This window comes from Xenopus laevis, chromosome 5L (genome assembly GCF_017654675.1).
Source record: "Xenopus laevis strain J_2021 chromosome 5L, Xenopus_laevis_v10.1, whole genome shotgun sequence".
Lineage (NCBI taxonomy): Eukaryota > Metazoa > Chordata > Amphibia > Anura > Pipidae > Xenopus > Xenopus laevis.
This window is the reverse complement of record NC_054379.1, coordinates 81,904,962-81,929,423: the sequence shown is the minus strand read 5'-3', so window position 1 is coordinate 81,929,423 and position 24,462 is coordinate 81,904,962. Positions and strand designations below refer to the sequence as shown.

The window sequence follows — 24,462 nt, the reverse complement described above, 5'->3', positions numbered from 1 at the left end:
GGGCCCCTGATATTCTCTCTATATAAATTCTTTGCATTCTGCATAATCCCTCTGATCAGCTTCCATTGAAGGGATGGGTTATAATATTAACTCAAAATAAAGCTGTCCTATAAGCATATATATATTATGATGATTGATTACAAAACATTAGCAGATTGGTATGTAGTTAAGGCAAGTAGCAAAAATTGTTGCCTGTCTGCCTGGAACATTTTCCTCACAGTAAAAAAAATCCAAGTGGACATAATTTATTATACCTAATACATGTTTAGTTCTTAAGAACACCATTTTGCTCTATGGAGTGATTGTGCTCAGTGCTGCTTACTGGTATTCATTGCATTCACTGGGAGTCATTGCTCCCCAGTGCGAATTACATGTGGGGAAGATATGCAGAAAATTATAAATAAGAAGTCTTCCAGTGCAGACATTAAACTGTGGTATATAGAAGGCTATGTAAAGTTTAACCAAGTGGTGATAAATTGGCTGCTTAGTATTGAGGTGAATACCTATGACTTTTACATTTTAAATGAATTCAAAGAAAGGGCTTATAAAAGTTGGTCTTCACTGCAAGCACAGAAAGACATCTAGAAAAGGGCAGAAACCTGTACAAATAGTACAATAGTGGCCTCCACTGGAGTGATGGCGGACTGCACTGGAACTAGCACAAAACAGCAGTAGGTCACCAACAATCAGTTACTTTCTGACTAATTGCCATGAGAATCCATACTATTTTATTAATGACCCAGACTGCTTATTGTGGCCTAACAGGAAATCCATGGGGCCAAATCAGTTGCTGAGTCTGCTCTAACCTTTACCTAAGATCCTCACTCTGATAATTTCATGCAGATTTTATCCCACTCCCACAGGTACTATACTGTATAAGTTCCAAAGGCCGACTCACTGGAATTAAATAGATTTTGTCACATAGCATCTATAATATCCCTATCAACCTTACTCCATTCAATCTATGTATGGACCATCTTTAGCCTTTCCAAACAAAAACAAATCACCCTCCGCCTATGTCTATGGGGTTAGTGAGTAATATGTTGCTCCAGAGCCACTTGTTGGGGATCACTGGTCTTGAGTCTGCATTTACTAATAGGGATGCGTTTTTAAAAAGATACTGTCATTGCAATAAAAATGATACCAACATTTTGTGGATTCTTGTTGAGGTATGTAATATTTTAAATAGGGATGCACCGAATCCAGGATTCGGTTCGGGATTCGGCCTTTTTCATCAGGATTCGGATTCCGCTGAATCCTTCTTCCTGGCCGAACCGAATCCTAATTTGCATAAGCAAATTAGGGACGGGGAGGGAAATTGCTTGACTTTTTGTCACAAAACAAGGAAGTAAGAAATGTTTCCCCTTCCCACCCCTAATTTGCATATGCAAATTCGGATTCGGTTCGGTATTCGGCCGAATCTTTCGTGAAGGATTCAGGGGTTCGGCCCAATCCAAAAATAGCGGATTAGGTGCAGGAAAGGTTAACTCAATGGGGGTACAAAGTTTTTAGGCTATAGTGCTTTTACTACAACCCACACCTCCCCCTGATCTTAGCATTACCTGCTGCTCTGACACTTCAGCATAGTAACTACTCCAACTATGTCATTAGGGTGATAATGATCCAGATTTTTTTTACACCCAATCCTCTTTAGAATAAATGGTGCCATGAAATAAGGTCTCAAAAATAACCAGAGTGGATCATTATCACCCTAATAACGAGTGGCTAGTTTTTAGGCTAATGACACATGCCATTTTTTACTCTGCGGTTATACAGCAGAAAACAGTTGCCAGTGGTAGACAAATTGTCCCCTCCATTATTTCTTGTTTGGAATGTCTTTTAAAGGCTGTGATCCCCAACCAGTAGCTTGCGAGCAACATGTTGCTCACCAACCCCTTGGATGTTGCTCTCAGTGGCCTCAAAGCAGGTGTTTATTTTTAAATTCCTGGTTTCAAGGCAAGTTTTGGTTGCATAAATAAACAGGTGTACTGCCAAAAATAGCCTCCTGTAGGCTACCAGTCCATAAAGGGGCTACCAAACAGCCAATCACAGCCCTTATTTGACAATTGACATCCCCATTGACGTTTTCATGCTTGTGTTGCTCTCCAACTCTTTTATACATTTAAATCTTTTTTACATTTAAATGTGGTAAATAAAAAAAGGTTGGGGACCTCTGTTCAAAGGAAAGCACCATGAAGTGGTGACAGGCAAGACTTCTGCACAAACATTCTGTGCCTGTCACTTTTCTGTTGCATCAGTCAGTAAGCTTTCTATTTTATGACGTTACAAATGTGTGAGCAGTGGTCAAAACACCCCTTACCTATTTGATTTGTCTTAGGTCCTGGATCCATTGCTCACGCAGGGATGGAGGCAGAACAATCCTCAATAGGTTTGAGTACTAACTTAATGGACAATCTCACCACAACTAGGCGCCCAGTCTAGACCAATAGGTTAGGAACTGCTGCAACACAGTGAATGTTGTACTGAATAAATTACAGTATATACAGAGGGTATAATCAAATCTCAAAAAGAGCAAAATCAAATCAAAATCAATACCAAAAATAAATATTTTTAATGTACGTGTTGCCCCTTTAAACATTCCAAATAAATATCCTTTTAGAACAAAATAAGTGAAATTATATTACACCAAGTGGTTTATTAAAAAGAAATTTACATCTGCACAAATAGGAAACTTGCGTAGGGAAAGACAGACTTCTATGGTCTTGTTGATGTGGACACTAGGCTGCCACGCTGTTGTCAAGTCGGCTCTAAATAAAGTTATTTAAACTTGCCTCTACAAAGATGGCGGCTGCCGGTTCGCCCTTGGTTTCTATTCGCTTGCTATGGAGGGTATCTAGTTATTGTCGGACGAGGGGGCTGCTTGATGATGTGCGGTGGGGGACGTTTGGAAAGCATAAAATACCCCGGCCGTGGAATACAGGGAAAGGTTAGTCAGAAGTTCATAAAGGAAAGGGAGCTGTGGCAGAACAGGGAAGTTCAGGTAGGCATGGGAACTGACACGACCGGTGCTGAAGAGAACAATTTCAAAATCAGGATAAATATTTTTGGAGGTACTTAGATGTGGGTTGCGATTACTGCGTGGGCACTGGCAGTTAGAAAGAGTGTTCGGAAGGAAAGCAACATGTGTGTCATAATGAATTGTGTAACCTGGAAAGCTCGAAGATTTACAGTTGAACGAGAATGTTTACTTGTGCAAGAATGAAATGTGTCGTGGGCACAATTGGCCCCTCTAAATGTAACTGAGACAGGCTGCCTAGAAGTTATGTCACGTTACGCTGTTCACGTAGAACCATTCTTTATTTACCTCACAGTACGCTAGCCGGTTTGAAACGGGCTGAATTCAAGTCAGCAGTGACGAAAAGGGCTGCCTGGCAGTATCACGTTAGATTAGATTTAGCAGTCCAGACAGAAAATGCTGAAAAAGCCTTTACTGAAACTGAATTGTCTGGTGCTATTTAAAAGCACTAACCCAAAAGAAAAAAGAAATGACTGACTTATCAATGTCAGACTGTTTAAGCCCTTTTTATTCACTGACATTCCTAATGTAAAAAAAATGCTCTAAAAGCAAATTGTACACTGTACTTGTGTTTAATAGGTGAGCAAGGTCATTCGATCTTACCACACTGTGTACACGCACCTCTTATAGGATGATGTTGTTTATTGGTCTCATAATGAAATGGAGCCATTTCAGATGCATGCAAATACATTATGTATTAATAAAATAAGAACATTTTAAAAATTCAGACATTCCTTGTCACATGAAAAAAGTAACTCCGGTTCTGGATTCATCCCTATTATTTTCCTACCATAGATTTCCCTTTTTCTGATCACAGAACATGACTGATATCCGTTCCAGATGTGTAAAACAGAATTACATGATGAGAAAGCTACAATCCAATAGGAGAGCGCTAGATAAAACATAAAAGGCCAGTAACGCCAAAATTTTTTTTTTACTGTATTATATGCATTAAAGAGGACAATGCAATTCAAAAAATCGAAATAGTAAGTATTGACCATAGTCAGTATAAATTCTTACCAGCAGTAGGTAGCTTAACATTCTGTGATGTCTCTGTAATCAACAAACCCAAACCTTCAGTTTTAAAGGGGTGGTTCACCTTTAAGTTAACTTCTATTATGTTATAGAATGGCCAATTCTAAGCAACTTTTCAATTGGATTCATTATTTTTTTTTTATAGTTTGATTTTTATAGTTATTTGCCTTTTTCTTCTGACTCTTTGCAGCTTTCAAATGGGGGTCGCTGACTCCCTTCTAAAAAAAATAAATGCTCTGTAAGGCTACAAATGTATTGTGATTGTTACTTTTTATTGCTGATTCTTCTATTCAGGCCCTCGCCTAATCATATTCCAGTCTCTTACTCAAATCAATGTATGGTTGCTAGGGTAATTTGGACCCTAGTTACCAGATTGCTTAAAATAAAAGAGCTGCTGAATAAAAAGCTAAATAACTCAAAAACCACAAATAATAAAAAATGAAAACCAATTGCAAACTGTCTCAGAATATCCCTCTCTACATCATACCAAAAGTTATCTCAAGGTGAACAGCCCCTTTAAAGGGATGGTTAACCTTTATGTTAACTTTTAATATGTTATATAATTGCCAATTCTAAGCAACTTTTCAATTGGCCTTCATTTTTTTTCTTTTTTTATAGTTTTTGAATTATTTGCTTTTTTTCTTCTGACTCTTTCCAGCTTTCAAAAGGGGGCCACTAACCCCATCTAAACACAAAGGCTCTGTAAGGCTATACATTTTATTGCTTGTATTACTCATCTTTCTATTCAGACGCTCTCCTATTCATATTACATCCTCTTATTCAAATCAATGCATGGTTGCTAGGGCAATTTGGACCCTAGCAACCAGATGGCTGAAATAGCAAACTGGAGAGCTGCTGAATAAAAAGTTAAATAACTCAAAAAACACAAATAAAAAAAAATGTAAACCAATTGCAAATTGTCTCAGAATATCACTCTCTACATCATACTTAAAGTGAATTTAAAGGTGAACAACCCCTTTAAACAAGAGTATTGCAATACCTACTGTAGATTCCTGTCAAATTAGGAAATAGCTGTCTCAGGCAAACGCATACGCAGAATAATTTTTTTAAGTCCTGCACTTGCGTAGATCAGTTTTAGTAATTTCAGCTTTAACGATGACACCTTGAGTCATATGAATGAATGGTATCACTGATGCCTCAACAGTTTTCAGTACATGCTCTGTGCTCATTTTGCTCCAGACTTAGAGTAAAGGATATTCTAACAGAAGCAATCTGTGAGGTCTAGTTGTGTGTACACGAAGATAAATTCCAGGGGTCAGGGGGAGGATTTCTAATTCATCATACACTGTACAGAATTCAGTCTTGCTCAAAGGGTAAAATATGCAGCTGCTAGCTCGTATGGGAACAGAGAATTACACAGCAGAAACAGAGGTGACGGGAGGCGTATATTTATATTTTATATTGGTGGTTGGGGGGTAAATACTAACTGCATGATTTAAGTTTGTGAAGTCGTGTTTCATTCTCCAAACTGTTACTCAACACTGGTACAAATTGCATGTGAGCTGCAGAAGCATTACTATAGGTTCTATTAGTAAACTGCTATGTAGCCATGAGGGGAAGAAATGCAAGGAAAATATGGCAAAAAGCAAATAATAGGTACAATTACATTTGATTCCAATAAATAGCAACATATACAAACTTTAAATGGACTACCTATATCGCCTATTTATCAAAGCTGTCAGGCTTTATAAAAAAGCTTTTCGAAAGGCCTCTTTTACCATCTGTCTTAGCCTAGAATTAGTCAGAAAATAAACAAAATTCCAAAGTTGCTTATTATAGGTTTGTCTTTAATATACTAAAATATAATTTAAAGGGAACTTCCTTTTTAACGGTGTTGTAAACTTAAAAACATCATTTTGCATAATGAAGGAAAATGTAATTCTAAGCAGCATATATTATGTAAAATAAGCAATTTTGATAACAGAAGCATGCAAGGCACTGTCAGAATTGGCGTCACAATAGTGTGAACCAGTAGTGACTGCAAAGAATTACATTTATGAAAGTGATGCAATGCTGGTTGTTTGCAAAAAAAAAAAAAAAAGCAAACATTTTGAGATTAGAGGCATTATAATATTAGGTGAATATGTCCTATTTTCGGTCTATATTTAAATGTTCATGTACTGATATATTATATTGGCAGGGAGATGATTATTCTTGAATGTAAAACAAATCTATTCCTTGTAGTAAATTTCTTTGTTATTTAGGGGTGGTATGTTGTTAACCTACAAGTAAATAAATTTGTATGTTTGTTGACTGTTTTTCAGCTTTCATTAGCCAAGTAGCTGAGACTTACGCTCCAACTTGTGAATTAAACTCGAACCCAAACGCCTTAGAGAAATGTACAGGACCATTACATCACTATGATTATCTCGTAAAGGAGGCCTTACTAAGAAAAGATGACCATCAACGGAGAGTAATGCAGCATTTACAGAGCCTTCAGGAAAACCTAAAGGGATACAGAAAGGATTCTAAAGGTGTCTTGTCTAAGGTAAAGTTTGCTAGCCACTTTTTGTACATTGTGCAAAAGACGTTCAGCATAGTAGAAAATTGGATAATTTTGCAGTACAGGTATAGGAACTATTATCCTGAATGTTTGGGACTTGAGGTTTTCTGGATAAGGGATAGTTCTCTGTTTGGATCTCCATAACCTAAGCCTGCAAAAATCCTTTAATTATTAAATAAGCCCAATAGGATTGTTTTGCCACCAATATGGATCCATGCATCTTGGCAAGGATCAAGTACAAGGCATTTTTTGATTATTATAGAGAAAGGGAAATAATTTTTTTTAAAAATTCAATTATTTGGCTGAAATGTAGTCTATGGGAAATTGCCTTCCTGTAATTTTGTGCTTTCCAAGTAACTGCTTTCAAGATAAGCGATCCCATACCTATATTTTACTTCTCACTTGTGATTATTGACAAAGATATATTTAAAGGCCTTGTAATATGAAACCCTCTGTTTTGAAAAAGTATGTTCATGATGTAGAATTAATTCCTGGTAAATGAGTCCACTGTCATAACTTAACAGAGCAGACCCCCCTTGGCTCACCCCCAGGTGCTCTATGGTAGCTATGCCAATGCATGGGTCAGGGGACTATCTCTTAATTCGTTTTTATGTACAAATTTGCATAGAGTTCTCTTCCAACCACCCCTGCCCCCCTGCCATATTTTTGTGTTTTAGTTGTTATGTGTTTGGCTTGAAGACTTCTCCTTTTTAATGGCACACAATTTGATTCAAACTATTTTACAGCTCATGTGATTACCATCTCAGCTTTCCATAACTGTATGTATTTATTTGAAATTGTTACACCCTAAAACAAACTGTTTCATTAAAAAAAAAACACAACAAATGAACAATGAAGCAACAAAGAGTGATTTTTTTTATTATATATGTATAATCTTTTACTTGCAATGCTTGTGACTTGGGTTTTTTTTAAATAAGGAATCTTTATGTAGTTTGGTTCACCAAATTCATTGTAGCTTAGTTACCATCAAGTACAAGGTGCTGTTTTATAATTAAAGAGAAAAAGGAAATCATATTAAAAAAAAAATGGCCTTCCTGTATTTCAGAGCTTTACGGATAAAGGATCCCATACATGGTTATCATGTTAAAGATGAGTTCTGTTGTTAAAGATGAGTTCTGTTCTTATGAGTTGAGTCTACCACCCTTTGATTTTATTGTTTATTCTGCTCCTGCATTACTTAAAATGACTGATATATTTGAACTGATAGCCCATTTAATTGGCTGTTAAAATTAATTATAGACTATAAAGCACATGGTTAACTTTTGTGCAGCCACCTCTTCTCTACCTGGTAATCATTAAAGGGGAACTCCACAAAAACATAACTTGAGCTTTTTGTAAAGTAAACACAATTTCAAGCAACTTTGCAATATACATCAATTAAAAACTATGCAGACTTTTCATGATTTGTAATGGTTTGGAACAGTTCCCTAAGCCTAGCCCCTTCTCTCCTTCTGATCTCTCTGAAGGAGAGCTGGCTGACTATTGTTACTTTGTATCAGCAGTCAGCTGTCCTTAGCCTGCATCCTCCAAACCCCACAATTCCCTGCACACGTGATTTCAATAAGGAACAGAACATCACAGTGCAATGCATTGTGGGTTATGTAGTTCCTGCATGCTGTCTGTAACCTGTGGAGAAGTTGTTACAATTTGTAACATCAGTGTTTTAGTCCCTTCTTCCCTGCCAGGATTTCAAATGATGCAGAAACAGAAGAATTGTGGATTCAGCATAGAAAATGGCTTTTATTCCTAATTTTTGAAGAAACTGAAAATGGGGATGGGTATATTAGGGGTTGCAGTGTTATGTGGGCCTCTTTATCTAATTTTGGTTTGGAAGCAAGAGTTCTCCTTTAAGGAGCTGGTATACACAGTTTTCTCTTAAGAACTTGGTGATCATTTAGCAATGGCAGACTGGACTGGATTGTTGTCTGAATGCACAGCATAACCCTGTTAATTCCCTTTTCAGAATTGCTGTTTATATGAGAGCTGTACACTTAATTTTGGCATGCACATAGAATAACTGCATTAACAATTAATAGGTCTAAAGATTTACAATTCAAATTAAATACAAAAATACCAATAAGTAGTACAAAAAGTAAAGAGGGCAATAATGAAACATTGGTAGGAAGTAAAATGCAAGATGTCCTTTTACCTTAAGACATTATTGGCAATTCCTATGAAAGGTAAACATTATATTTTGTCATTCTCAGGGTCACTAATGCTATAAGTTTAATGGAATCTACAAGATTTGATTGCTATTTTCTTTTACTCCAAACTTCACGTAAAGTTAGATTTTGGGAAGTTTTATAGAATGGCTGCAATTTTCATTATATGGGCAGTTGAAGCCTTTAATTCTTAAGAAAATGTTCTCAGGCAATGAAGTACTCTACTTTAATACAGAAGTGTTCCTTGTGGTGAGTGATATAATGCTAGGGCTTTTTAAGGAAATAATTATACCCTGCATTACATCTAGAATCATTTGTCCCTGATTCTTTGAGATTCTTTAAGGAGATAATCATTTAGCAGGGAAGAAGATTTCATAGTTTGAAAAATCTCATATAGGCTTGTGGAAGAAATAAGATAAAATAGAGAATCTGGACTTTTTTAAGTTTTCAAGATATGATTTATTGATCTCCGAGTGCAACGTGTCATTTGCAAGAGTACTGTAGTTTTTCGGAGGTCGATGTGTGTGTATGTATGTATGTATGTGTATATATATATATATATACTGTAGCTCCAATGGTTCTGTGAAAGGGGTTCTCTGTATGGATGGTATAACGGTGTGTGCCTTTTGGGGACGAAGAAAAGTTATAATCATGTTCTGCAGTCAGTCCAAGTTTGATTGCAAACGATACCTACATTACTGTACATATGAGATTACCGTAGTTTTGTTTAATAGACTAAGAAGTAATTTTTTTTAGGTATAAAAGGGAAATAAAAATTGTTCAAACTCACTTACAAGTACACACACTTGTGTCTAAGAGAAAAATAGTACTGAATATGGGTTCTACTTAAAATGAATTGTAACCCATTGTTTCCTATAATCACAGAAACAAGAATAGTTGGAAAATCATAGCGTTCTGGAAAGCAAACACCTAAAAAAAGCAATAGAATTAGCAACACAATGTGTACAGCTGCAGACTGAAACAGATGTTACACATTTAGAACCAGTTAATCAAACTTAACATTTATAATTTCACATCTGACACATTTTAGCATAGTTATATATGTAAACCACCAGTACCCTGCTGTTACATTCACCTTTTTTAAGTTTCGCAAATGGACATAAATAATGACATACTTGTTGACCTAAATGTTTTTGTAATTTAAAAAAAAATAGTTTCTCCGTTTTTTATAGCAAAGATTATACGGTTTGGATGAGTATAAAAGTATTTTATTGCTAAACTATTTTTTAAATGATATTGTCTGTAAAGTTATTTTAGCAAAAGTAGTTCCATAAAGACAGACCAAACCTAAACTGTTTATATAAACGAGTAAATGGGAATTCAATTAACAGTTCAGGCACCTGGATACCCAAAGACTATGAACACTTTAAAGATATATTTGTAAAAAAACAATTAATGGTGCTTCACAGTGAAAGTCCTTACGAATATAAATATCTCTAGTAGTATGAGCAGACGTAATGTGTCAGTATAATATCCAGATGCAGTAATACAAAATGGACATCATTTCTTGATGCTTTTTATTGTCTTACCCTTTCCAATTAATTAGTGTTCCAGGTTTGAGAAACATATCTACACAGACGTGAAGTTGCTTAGTAATTACAAAGTCCCAAATGAGACATTGTTTTCATTATAATCATCTTCTGTTGTAGTGTTCTCTTCATAGACCTATACAATCACAAGACATATTAATATTTAACCATGGATGCTTATAAAACATTCTAATGCAGGTCATACCATTGGCTTACATTTTTTTGACATTTCTCATCTTGTTTGGGAAAGTAGTAATACAATGTGTGTCTTTAGCCAGCTCTTAACAGGATCTTTCATAACATGAAAAATAGGTTGAAAGCTACTCAAGGATTTTTTTAACTGAGAATATTATTTGCCAATACAAAGACCAAAAGCTATTGACCAAAAACAGGCTATGATAAAAAATGATGTCCCCAAAATGGCATTCTTAACCTTCACTTAATTTTTAGTTTATTGCCTGGCAAGGATGATCTATTTTGGGTAAACAAGTTTGGACTAGCGTGTTAGGAACAATACTTTTAAACTCTGAACTCAATATATTATTTCTTAACATCACTCAGTACAAACCCAGCAACCCTTCATCAAAGTCCTAAAGAAAAAAACGTATTCATCCAAAAAAAAAAAAAGCCATATACAACTTTGTTAAATGGAATGAGACTAGTCTCTGTATCAAGATTGTTATTATTTAAAAAACAATTTGGCATTATGAAAAAAAGTTTAATGTGTCATTTAATGCAACATGGTTTAACAAATCTGTGGTTCCTTAGCCTCAGGGATGACTAACTTAATTGTCCTAATTAAATACCTACATCATTTGGCCAATACTACCATCATTAAAATAACACAGCTCTACTGTACAGCAGTACTTTAAAAAGTGTATATTTTCTAATTAACAGCCTCTTGTTGCTGATGGGGAGGGTTTTCAAAAATGCACTGTTTTATATATGGATCTCTCTGTTCATCTTGGTGTTTAACACCATTGTCATCCCATTTTAACCAAAATCTAGCATTTGGCTTCTTATCAAACCTGATTTACTGAAAAATGTTAAATGCAATCAGTTCATTAATATTTCCTTAATATTGCAGCTTTTTGGCAGAAGAAAGACTCCAAAAGGACTCTATGTCTTTGGGGATGTTGGTAAGTTATAAAAAATATTTATAATGTTATGTTTCAAATAAAAATCTTAAAGGAAAAACGAATCCTAATAAAAAAAAAAACCCTTCCCTACATAGACCCCCTACCTCCTCCCCCCCAGCCTAGCTGCTCCCCCCCTGGGCAAATGCCCCTAACTATTTACTTACCCCTCCGTGCAGATTTTGTCCAGCGGAGTTCATGGGCGCCATCTTCTTCTCTTCAATAATCTTCGAAATGAGACCGGCGAAGCGACGCATGGGCAGTTGGAGCAATTTTCTCTTTTGCGACAACTGCACTTGTGCCAAAACTCATAAGAATTGCCAAAGCGCCAGTCTCATTCCGAAGATTACCGAAATGGCTGAAGATGTCTGCCTTGAACTCCACTGGACAGAATCTGCACGGAGGGGTAAGTAAAGAGTTAGGGACATTTGCCGGGGGGGGGGGGTCTATGTAGGGTAGGGGGGATAGGTTTTTTTTTAATCAAGGGTTTGTTTCTCCTTTTAATGTTGGTTTTATGCAGGTCTTTAATGCAGAGACTTAGAAGATGAAACGCTCAGGGCAAACAATAAAAATCTTTTTGTGGGTTAAAAAAAACTTTAAAAGGGGTTTTCATTTTTTATTACTTGTGGTTTTTGAATTATTTAGCTTGTAACTTTTTTTTTTTTTTTAAAGGTAAATTTTATTGCTTTTACTTACAACACAAAACAATCCAAAACAGAAAATGGACATTTTATAGTTACAATAGTTACACTTTGCGATGGTGCAGGTACAGTGTCTTGTTTATAACAAGTTATTGTGCCTGACGGCTGGTAGAGTCTACGTGAAGATGAGAGATACAAAACAGATACATGTAGGTTAGCTTGTAGCTTTTTCATTTTATTTAGCTTTTTATTTAGCAGCTCTCCTGTTTGCAATTTCAGCTGATTGTTAGGGTCCACATTACCCTAGCAACCGTACACTGATTTAAGTAAGAGACTGGAATATGAATGAGAGGGCCTCATTTTTAGCCTTACAGAGCATTTGTGAAAGTTGAGAAAGGCAAATAATAACTGTAAAAAAGAAAAAATGATGGCCAGTTAAAAAGTTGCTTCTATAACATGCTTAAATTTAACACTTATATAACATTAACACTTGTATGAGCTAAATTAAAGGGGGTTTTCACCACAGGTGATGGCAGTGGTGACCAATTAAAGAGCAACCCATTTTGGGAGTTTTAACCTTAAATTCAAGCAAGAAGAAATAAAATGGGGCCCCTGTGTATAATGTATAATGAAGCAATAGAATTCTTAATAAATCAGATGAAAGTGAGTATAGGACTAGCTATACCAGACTTTGACGTATTTGGACATCTTAAATATATTGCAATATATGGCTAATAATCCCTGTTTTGTTTAAAGGGGAGGGCATTTATTTAGTAGTTAACTAAACCTCTCAGTGTCCTTAACAAATTGATAATGGGTTGAGTGCAGAGGATCTCTTGTAGTTGATCACCTTTCAGTTAACTTTTGATATGCTGTAAAGAGTGATATTATGAGACAATTTGTAATTGGTTTTCAGTTATTTGGTTCTTTATTCAGCAATCCTTCAGTTTGCAGTTTCAGCAGTCTAGTTGCTAGGGTCAAAATTACCATAGCAATCATGATTTGAACGTGAGACTGGAATATGAATAGGAGAGGCTAAAAGTAACATTAACAATATATTTGTAACCCCATCAACAGAGCATTTGTTGATGGGGTCAGTGACCCCCATTTGAAAGCTGTAAAGAGTCAGAAGAAGAAGGCAAATAATTAAAAAAAGCTATTAAAAATATTGAAGAGTTGCTTAGTATTGGGCAGACAGGGCAGTTGAAAAAAACTGAGGGGCAAATTTATCAAGGGTCGAATTTGAAAAACATTGAAATTCGATTTCAAAAAGATCAACCGAAATGAAATTTTCGATCGAATAGGTCCCTTTTTTTTAATCAAATTTGAATCGTACAAATCAAAGTAATAGCACATTCGATCGAATTTGATTTGATCATTTTTCAAAAAAAAACCTTTGATTTTTCAGTACACCAATTGACTCCAAATAGGTCCCCCATAGGCTAAAAAAGCAATTCGACAAGTTTTAGATGGCGAATGGTTGAAGTCGAATTTTTAAATAGACAGTATCAGACAAATTTCGATATTTGAATTTTCGCATTTTTTTCAAATTCGAGTCGAATTTGGACTATTCCCTAGTCGAAGAACACAAAAGTTAGCTCTTTTTTTAATTCGAATTTTCACTTCTACCTTTGATAAATCTGCCCCTGAATGTCTAGAGAGTAGCTGGGCTTGGCAAGGTTGGGTTGGGAACAGGTTGGGTTGGGAACAGGGTCTAAACCATTTGTAGCCAATGCTTTTTTTTTTAAATCAGGGCATAGTATGCATTGACCTATTTTCTAAAATCCCACAATTTGCTATTAATTTAAGATGAAAAATCGCAAGATAAAAAGACCTGAGCATAATATTGTACACTTATGTAACATTTAGCAAGTCAACAGGACCTGGCAAAGAAAATTTCGTAATTTTGGCAGGTGCCAGCTGTCTCTAGCAATGTATACTGAGTGGGCCAAAAGAATTACAAGGCATAAGAAAGAGTACTGTTTGAAAGCCAAAGAAATACATTTTTTATGGGATTAGTGCAGGCACTGTTGGCTCTGTGAAAGTGCTGTATTATGCTTATATTTCAGTGTTTCCAGTGTTGACTCTTGGTTAAAAGTGCAGATAGTAGCTAAAGGTTGCATAGAGTAGGAATGAAAGTTGGATACGAAATACTCATCCACTTTTCATGTTTTTCACTTCTGTGCCCAAATGAGTGTCCACACCAATGTGTCCTCTCTTTTGCTTTTAAAGTTTAGCAGCCAGCACCAGTAGTAAAGTACAGAGAAAATGGCAGATTTTGTTTGTAAGTGACCATTATATATTGCTTGAAAAAACAAGTTGTACCATTGTATATTTTTTGTAGGTACTGGAAAGACTATGGTAATGGACATGTTTTTTGATCATGTTGAAGTTGAACAGAAAAAGCGAGTACATTTCCATGGGTTTATGCTTAATGTACATGAAAGTAAGTGCTTATTGGTTATGTGTTTTATGGATATTATCCTTCAAAATTCTAACGATCTCATAGTGTTACTGGCATTCTCGATAAAGTTCATTGGTGTGCCTGGGTGCAAATTCATCATAACTTATCCATACCTCCAGAAAAAGATCCGTACTCGCAGGACTTAAAAAAAACTTCACTTTATTGTAGAGCAAAAGGACTGACGTTTCGACCCTCACCTCAAATAAACAATGAAAGTGCCTGATATCTACAATGTGGCGGGAAAACAACAGCATTGCCCCTGATGTGTTAACCCCGTCAGACCAAAGCGACTATCATTTTAAACATCACTAGACATACTAGACATAAAAAAGTTATAAATACATATCAATTATAAAATTATATATTGATACTATTCATTACTTGTTATACATACATTTAAAAACAGGACACATAATCTGGTCAAGTATATACCACTACTTTAACTATTAATTACATTTATAACATTATAGATCCTGCTACCCTTATTTGTTACAACATTATAATTTAATTCCTTAATATACATTAATATGTCACTTAATTCATCACTAAATTTAATTAAATCATTATTCATCCTTTATTAGTTATCACTGGGAAGCTGTTTAGGACACCCGGGCTATTAACGCACTACACTCTTAGGGGGTTATTTACTAAGCTCAGAATACCCGAAAAAACCCCGAAATGCGAAAAATTCATGATTTTTTTTTTTAATCGGACTTTAAAAATCACGAATTTTTCGGAATTTATTAAACCCCGAGGGCTAAAAAGCCAGAATATAAAAACACGGCATCTCAAACCTGTCGAAGTGGCATAAAAGTCAATGGGAACAGTCCCATTGATTTTTGGTTGTGTTGGGGATTTCGGGCAATTTCACAATGTTTTCGGAGCTTTCCGGTGAAAACTCAGAAAAAATCTGAGAAAAAATCATGAAAATCTGAGCTTTTCCCTCAAAGCAAATTTTAATAATAAATTTAATAATAAATAAGCGTTAAAAACCCAAGCGGGTTAGATCGGAGTTTGTAGCAGCCGATATAGAGATAAATTCGGACCTTAATAAATAACCCCCTTAGTGTTGTGCGTTAAAAGCCCGGGTGTCAGACACTTTTTCTGGTACTAAAATGTAGAAATACTTTTATTCCAACTCAAGTTCTCAGGCTCCCCTGTAAGTATTTTAGTATAACGCCACAGAAATACAAATATGTTGGTCTTTTTGACAGCACAATAAATAGTTATTGTATCTACCCTAGGAATACATCGTCTGAAGAGAAATTTACCAAAAAGGAAGGCGGGATTTATGGCCAAAGCCTATGATCCCATTGCACCAATAGCTGAAGAAATTAGTGAGGAGGCCTGCCTTCTGTGTTTTGATGAATTTCAGGTATGTATATTTGTTAAAATAGAGTAAATGGCAGGAAATCTGCAAACCTGCATGATTCCCAATTCTATATTTGGTAAATCTGCTACTATAGTTTTGTAGCTTGTTTTCCACACAAAGAAACATATTTTTCTGATGGGAGTACCCCTTTAAAGAAAATACATTTTATAACCGTAATAACAAGCATATTCTGTTTCAGTATGTTGAAGAACTGCTATTTTAGAGCAACTCTTGGAGGTCAAGTAAAAAAAATTTTTACTTTTTAAACAGTATTTTTACAAGTTTTTTTTCTTAAGCAGTACCATATTTAGAAAAAAAAACCTTGTACATAAGCGAGAATCACATTGTTCCATTAATTTTTAAGGAAAAAAACACCAACTCAATTTCTGATAAATAACCCCCACGGCAGCTATTTATTTGATATGGTCCAGTTTATCCTAACAACCAGGCAGAAGTTTGAATGGAATATGAATAGGAGAGGTCCCGAATAGGAAGATACTGTAAGTAATCAAAACTAACAATAACATTGGAGCCTCACAGAACAATAGTTTTGGCTATTTGAAAGCTGCACAGAGTCAGAAAAGGGAGGCAAATAATTAAAAAAACAATCATCAATTCAAAATAGATCTATTCAGTTGAAAAGTTACAAAAATAGGACATTTTATGGTATATTAAGGGGGTTATTTATCAAAGGTTAAGTTTTAGAGGTTTGTGAAACATTTGTGTTGTTTTTTTAACCTGAAAAGTTTAAGTTTTGACTGAAAAATATCCTTGAAAACAATAACCATCTAAAAGTAAACTCACGTGTATACTAACCCAATAAAATATATTTCTTTTTTGCCTTACCTATAGTTTCTTATATGGAATTAAAAATTAAGAGCCAATATAATTAATAAAATCTACATACACAAGATAAAAGCCAAGGCCATTGACTATAGTCTTCATGGATTCATCATGTTATTGTGTTGAGTGATAAAGATATTTTCTTACACAACTATGTGTCAATGCACTTTTTGTTGCCTTCCCTGTTTGTGATATAAGCAGGCCTTTTTTGTGCCATTTATGAATTTTATTTTTCTGTGCACCAATACTTTGGAACATGCTGTTGTCCATCTAAACTTGAAAGTACATGAGTAAATATTTGTAAATTAAAATGGCACTAGATTTTTTTGTCTTGCATTAAAAGGTGTATATATATAACCACTAACGAAGAGCATATTTTAGCATTTTTATAAATTGTTGTTAAAGCCCAGGTTATTGTAAATTTTTACAGATAAAACCCAGAAAAGGGGAACTAAATTTATAATGTATCACCGTGCATTGACTCCAGAATTTGGTTAGTGTGAATCCTATCACTTTTGTTTTGGTGCATGCGAATTTGAGGATAGGTGAACCATGATAGAGTGTATGTAGTGAACTGTGAATTAAATCTGACCCCTGCTTATCTAAAAGTTCCATAGTTCAACCTCTTACAGTAAGTAAAACCTGACTTGTAGGGGATTCAGACAGAGGCCCAAAAACATGTTTGCTAGAAGAAAATCTTGCCAGATTCCAAAACTGTGCTGTATTTTTCTGCCGAACCGAATCCTAATTTGCATATGCAAATTAGGGGTGGGCGTGACTTTTTGTCACAGAACAAGGAAGTAAAACATGTTTTCCCCTTCCCACCCCTAATTTGCATATGCAAATTAGGATTTGGTTCGGTATTAGGCCGCAAATCTTTCCCAAAGGATTCGGGGGGTTCGGCCGGATCCAAAATAGTGGATTCGGTGTATCCCTATATGGTAGGGACAACAATTTTGGGAATCTTATGGTAAGGAGTCTTCTTAAAATCTTGTAAGTACTCATTGGTAAAACAATAGGCAAACATTAAACATTTTCTGCACAAGTCTTATTTATTGAATTCATGTTGAATAGCTAACATACAACAGAACCTTCACAGCAAAGGCACTTTAAAAGCATATCCTTAAATTGCGAATCTTAATGCTGTTTTTTAGACTGAGCAATCATTACACAATGCCTCTGTTATGATAAAGATAGGGTTACTCCACGGAATTCATTTTTTTTTTTTATAAGGATCCCCCTAGCTGGGAAGGTGAAATATTCTTGTCTAGATCATAGATGTTTTCTTTTTTGAGTAGTGAAGTGTGAATAAAAATTGGTGCATGCAACTAATAAGTCTGGGAGAAATGACATTGTGGCCACGAAACACTGCAAGCGTAAAGGATTAATAATCTGCTGAAGTTCAGGTGCCTGACCAAGAGAGATGAGTGAACACGTTTAAAAAAAAAAAAATTGCCGTTCCGAAGAGCAGCAGGAGAACTATCTATGTACAAGAGAGTCTTGGGAAAAGGAAACCTTTCATTATCCTTTACAATTGCATTGTATTTAGCAGTCCCTTATGGACATTCCTGTGTTAACCTACTAAGCAGCAAACCCATTTTATCTAACTTTGCTTCAGTCAGCCATGTGAATAATTCTCTATTTTCTTATTCATTTTAGCAGGTTATTTACTTGAATCCAAATGTATCATATTTTATTTAAAAACCCATGACCAAACTCCCATGATCAATTTTATCTAATTTATTAATTAAAAAACTCTATTTAATCGGATTGTGAAAAACTGGATAAAATTGAGCGAAAATCTGGATTGTACGAATTTTTCTGCCTTTTTCCCAAAAACCCTGAAAAAAGTTAGATTTCAGGCTAAACCCAGCTCAAACTATGATAACTTTAAATTGAGATTGGTGCCTCTCCCATTGAGGCGCGTATAGCATCTGGGTACATTATAATAAATCTTGAAATATTCAAGGTTTTTTTCCCACTAAAAATTCAAGTTTTTGGGAAAAAAAAGCTTGATCAGAAGAATTCGATGTTTAGTAAGTAAATAACCCCCTAAATATATGTTTTATACCAAGGACCATATTTAAACTCTGAGGATTAATCATTAATTTGTATGACTTAAAATAATGGCTGTTAGACCTATTCCCAACTTAAGTCATCATTTTATACTGCCTGCTGCTTGGCACTAAAACCTGTTACTTATTGTCATCTAGTATTCCTAGTCTATTACTGTGGTCATCTGCTGTGTATTTACCATTTATAAATTAATTTCTAAATTAAAGTGACCATTTTTCCAAAACATGAATATATGAATATATTTTATTTACAGTTACTCTAAACCAGGCATGTCCAAAGTCAGGCCCGGGGGCCAAATGTGGCCCGTTTTCAAATTTATACCGGCCTTCAGCCTTCATCATGAAATTAATAATAATAGAGCCTGCCATTATTATAATATTACTGCTACGGCTATGCGATTCCTTGTTTAAATCATGTTAATGGTTCAAAGAATGTCAGGCTGAATGGTCGGCCCCCACACGTTTTCACCTCACCAAATCTGGCCCTCATTGCAAAAAGTTTGGACACCCCTGCTCTAAGCACTTAGCATTTTATTTATCCATACCTATAATGTGTTTATCTTGGTCATAATGTTGAGGCTGTGTAGCCTCTTCTGGTCCAGGGAAAGGCAAACGATGTGAGAATGCCCGGCTAAACATATTGAGAGTTTAAAGTTAGAAAGCTATTAGTTATTGTCCTGCCTTAATTTAGAGTGCCAATTTCTTATTTGCAAACTGTACATATACATTCAACATATCCTGAAAGACAGGTTTTAGAATCTTTTGTACTAATACTAATTGCTAGTTGTATATGCTTATATTTGTCATTCATTACATGGCTCTGTACCAATCAGCAGATGACAGAGTCTCCGGCACTTACACATGTAAATTAGCTATGAGATTTTTCTTTCTCTCCTTTTTTTTCCGTCTTGCTTAAGTGAGTCATAATAGAAAGCAACGCTAGGTCATAATAAATCCTTTCTCTTAAATGCTAATGAAATTTCTCCATTCTCTTCATTAGCAGACTGCCATTAGTGGTAATTTGTAGCCTTCTCTTTTGTTCTACTGTATAATGAATGTGGGATACTAAAAAAAAAGACTGTTATAAGAATACATTGCCCATTGTTTTTCACTTACTACTTCTGTTCTGCAACAGAAGCGCAATTTTACTGCATAAGTAAGGGGACTAGATCAAAAGAGTGTAAATTGGCAACCAAGCGCATCAAGTGACTCTTGCTATATTAATTAAATAGCTTTCACAAATCAATTTATTCTGCTACTGCAAAAGGCATAAGAATGTTATACCATCAAAACACTACATTATTACCACATCTATTCAGTATCTGTTTTTTTCCCTGGAGAGTTTAGTATATTTTCCTTTGACACATAATCCAAATGTTGTTATAGAGCTTTCCAAACAGTGGCTGAGAAATAATGTTTGGCTTTGTAAAGAGAACTCATTACCACTGTATTAGATGGGATAGAAAATTAATGCAACTCAATTAGAGGGCAATTACTTGAAGTTAGTCTGATATGCCCTCCTGCAAGCATTTGTTTCTTCAGTTAAATCTCTTCTGTTACGTTAGTAGCAGTTGAAGATGACACCGTTTGTTTTTTGCTGCTAAATTGTAGAAACATCATCAATGTTGGTATAATTGCATTTTCAGTGTACTTCCCTAATATATCCCTCTTCTGATGATTTTAGACAGCATTTTTGTATGGGAGGGGCCTTGTTTGTCACAGACTCTATGCCACAGGGCTTCATATTTATATAGACAGCCATGTTTCCTAATCTCTGGAACCATTTTAGCCAACATATCACTGTGTAATTCTGTGATTTTGACATTGAGGTAATGGCTTAGTTAAAAGTAGACCGTTTTTTATTTGCAAAGAATCTGCATTTGTATGTAAACAGAGTTACTCTATAGAATTATCAATATTAATTAGTGGTTGGTAATACACTCAATTGGTATTACTGTTGTGCTGAGAGAGAGTCTCTTATTATGTTTTTTACTCTCCAGACAGTTCTCGGTAAATATTTACTCATTTTCAAGTAGGGATGCACCGAATCCAGGATTCGGTTTTGGATTCGGCCAGGATTCAGCCATTTTCGTCAGGATTCGGCCGAACCGAATCCTAATTTGCATATGCAAATTAGGGTTGGGAGGGAGATTGCGTGACTTTTTATCACAAAACAAGGAAGTAAAAAATGTTTTCCCCTTCCCACCCCTAATTTGCATATGCAAATTAGGATTCGGTTCGATATTCAGCCAAATCTCACGCGAAGGATTCGGGGGTTCAGCCAAATCCAAAATAGTGGATTCGGTGCATGCCTATTTTCAAGTCTCTCTTGCATATTACAGCTCAGAGAATCTAATCTAATTTTTATGCTCAAATATCACCTAATAGTTATACACACCATTTATTTTTTAATGGGTTTATTGCAATCATTTTAAAGTTAGTCAAGTGATTGGGAATGCTCGTACTAATGAATTTGAAGCTTACATGAAATGAGTGGTTTTAAATGAATGTATTAATTGATCAGTTAATAATTAATTGAATAAATAGCTTCTAAATAAATGTCAGCAGTCGTATAGCTCACTGCACTTTTCAGTAAATCCAATTGTAAGAATGATGTACTTATGCATGTTTTCTGTAATCTGTGGTATTTGGATTGATTTGGAAAGTAACTCCTGTTTCCAGGATTTTATATTTTCTGGACATTTTTGTACCCAAGAGCACAAGAGAGATGCTTTCACTTGTATTTGACTTTTGTGGTTATGTGAATTGAAAAAAAATGAGGGGAAGATGTAATAAGCTACTCTGCAGTGTTTTTAAATTAATTAGAATGTTTTAGAAATCATAGATTGTAGGGGCATATATTGAAATGAACCATGTATTTTGGCAATATAAAAGTGCTTTTCTGCATACATTTAAAGCCTGTTCAGTGGGTGGGGAGGTGTAGAAATATTTATAATGGGGTACAGATGTAGGGCATATTGTAAGCGCAAGGAAAACTATACCCCCCAAACAATGTAGGTCTCAATAAAAATATATCGCGTAAAACCCTGCTTCATGTAAATAAACCATTTTCATAATAATATACTTTTCTAGTAGTATGTGCCATTGGGTAATCCTAAATAGGATCCTAAATCTGTTGCTTAAGTATTCATAAGTATTAATTTACTCCCCCTTTGAATTTTGCATGATATGTCGAAATATATTTGGCGCAGGTGCGCTTTCAGAGTACAGCCATGCCCCAATAATATCTAATAGACCTTTGTTCGGTTCATCTTCAAAATGTGCTCAAATGTGATCATAGTTACATGGTTGCTCACATTTGATATTTTATAGCCCGTTTCAGACTAAAAACAGGAAAGAAAAATTATAATGAAGATGGAACAAATAGATTCCTTAAATTGGCGAGGGACGATGGTCCTAAAACCCTATTAGGTAATGCACAAAACATTGAGCTCAGAGCTGTTTGAAGAGTGCTTTGTTTTGTTAGCTATTGTCTTAAATATTTCTGCGGAGGTTACAGGTTAAGGTTCATGAGAAAAGTGACTGTATAATTATTTGAAACAGTGGGAATAAGGCTTTCTAGCACCATGAAGCCGCTTGTTTTTGTGATGGGCCATCTGCTGAATTGTGTTGTTCAGTTGGCCTATAATAGTATCCATATCATTTGATTCCACTCTAGTCAGCTACTTGTCCTCTGCTGTAAAGTGCTATAACCCTGCATTGCTTCCTCTCACAGCATTTCTAACAAAAGGATAATAGACATGTATAATACATTCATGCTTTTTGTGTTTTGTTTTGTTCATTACGCTAGCTCTAATTAACTGGATCACCTTAATGTTTGTTCTGATCGTGTATATCTGCCACTTGAATTCCTACAATAAAAGCTGACAATATTAGTGGTGGATAGATGTAATGAAACATTTGAAGTGTAGCTGATTTTAATTTTATACTAGGCATATGCTAGCTAGCTTAGTTACACTGCTGACTTTTTAGAATTGCATTACAAAAATGAATTTATTGTCCATATTCTAAAATTATCAAAAGACAAAATGCCTATATACTCCACACTGATATTGAATTTGAAAATCAATAATTCAAAAAATTCTGAAATCATAATTGACAATTCATTGCAGTACATAATGAAGTCATCTATATATTGCCCTATATACACCATATACATAATATTGCTCTAAAGTACAGAAAATTTCATAAAAGATACAAAAACAATATTTAATGAATTGGAGCCTTGCTGTGAAAAATAGTGACAAAATAGACAAGTCCATTGTTGCTGGCATATAAAAAGTTTTACTTTGCCTTTAAACAATTCTGTATTGCTAAATTTGCAAATTCCAGCATGTATTAATAAAACAAGGTTCTTTTTAAATCAAATCATGTGAATAGCACTCAATTCTGCAGGATATCCAGTTATAAAATTCGTGTAGCAAGGGTCATGGATATTGCACATATTACAGGCCAAAATCATGGGGGGAAAAAGAAGGAAAACCGTGCACTTGTTGTTTGAAATAAGCACTTAACCATAATTTACAGTCTATACAGATATGAGTGCTGCAGTTAGGGAAGATAGACCCTGCAAAACACGCCAAAACTTTATAATTTGTCGTTGATACAGTCCATAGCCACCAAAATGAGGTGGTCAGAGGCAGCGCTGAGTGTGTTCATGGCCAGTGTATTTGGCTACTGACATGGAACAGGATAGTCTAAGAGCTTGTAGGAGAAGGACTCTGAAAGCAGTCCACTGAATAGTTGAGTGGTAATGTATGGATTTGGGAACACCTCTTGGGCATTCTGCTTAGCTATTGAGTGTCCAAAAAGGGGTTAAGGAGGTTTCTTTTATATCTTTGCATTGTAGAAAGGCTTCTTAAAGTTAACTTGAATGTTGATGAGGAAACCCCTAGGTTCCAAATTTCTTTCCACTGCTAATCATGGACCAATGAAGTAGACTGGCCAATTTTAGCATGATTTGCACATGGGAACTACACCAATGGGTCTCTGTGAATCTGTGAGTTCCCTTACTGAGATGCCTCAAGCTGCACAGGCACAGCATTTTCCCTGCTCTCTGTAGCCTTTTCCCGAGGAAACAGAGGTGCAACAATTTATACATCAGTGCACAGCTGTTTGATATCCATTTCACCTTATTTTGTAAAATAGAGTACCGTATATACTCGAGTATAAGCCGACCCGAGTATAAGCCGAGGTACCTAATTTTACCTACGAAAACTGGGAAAACTTATTGACTCTAGTATAAGCCTAGACATAACTACAGCCCTGTCTCCCAGCAGCACACATTCTGCCAAAGCGACCCCCCCCAGCGATCAACCGGACTTCTTTGCAAAGTTGATGGTGACAGAGAATTGCCAAACGGATTACTGTGTGCATTGTCCCACTGCCATGTGCAGAGGGTGCTGTGTGATATTGCCATCACTGTTATGCTTTCATATAACCAACAGAGGGCGCACTGTTATTCTTTCATATAACCAACAGATGGCGCTGTGTGATATTGCAGTCACTGTTATTCTTTCATATAACCAACAGAGGGTGCTGTATGATATTGCAGTCACTGTTATTCTTTCATATAACCAAC

The 24,462-nt window shown here is 35.5% G+C and overlaps 1 protein-coding gene across 2 annotated transcripts in view; it reads left to right on the top strand.

The window, feature by feature from the left end:
• Positions 1-2,797: 2,797 nt before the first annotated feature.
• afg1l.L (AFG1 like ATPase L homeolog) overlaps positions 2,798-24,462 on the top strand; it is a 47,896-nt gene continuing 26,231 nt past the window's right edge. Inside the window, exons 1-5 of one of the 2 annotated variants that reach the window (XM_018263327.2) lie at positions 2,798-2,947; positions 6,358-6,581; positions 11,417-11,468; positions 14,451-14,552; positions 15,815-15,945. In XM_018263327.2, the coding sequence (XP_018118816.1) occupies positions 2,803-2,947; positions 6,358-6,581; positions 11,417-11,468; positions 14,451-14,552; positions 15,815-15,945 (654 nt within the window). In that variant the 5' untranslated portion in view covers positions 2,798-2,802. Of the gene's footprint in view, positions 3,072-6,357; positions 6,582-11,416; positions 11,469-14,450; positions 14,553-15,814; positions 15,946-24,462 lie in introns of both variants that reach the window. The other variant, XM_018263328.2, reaches the window with a different exon arrangement.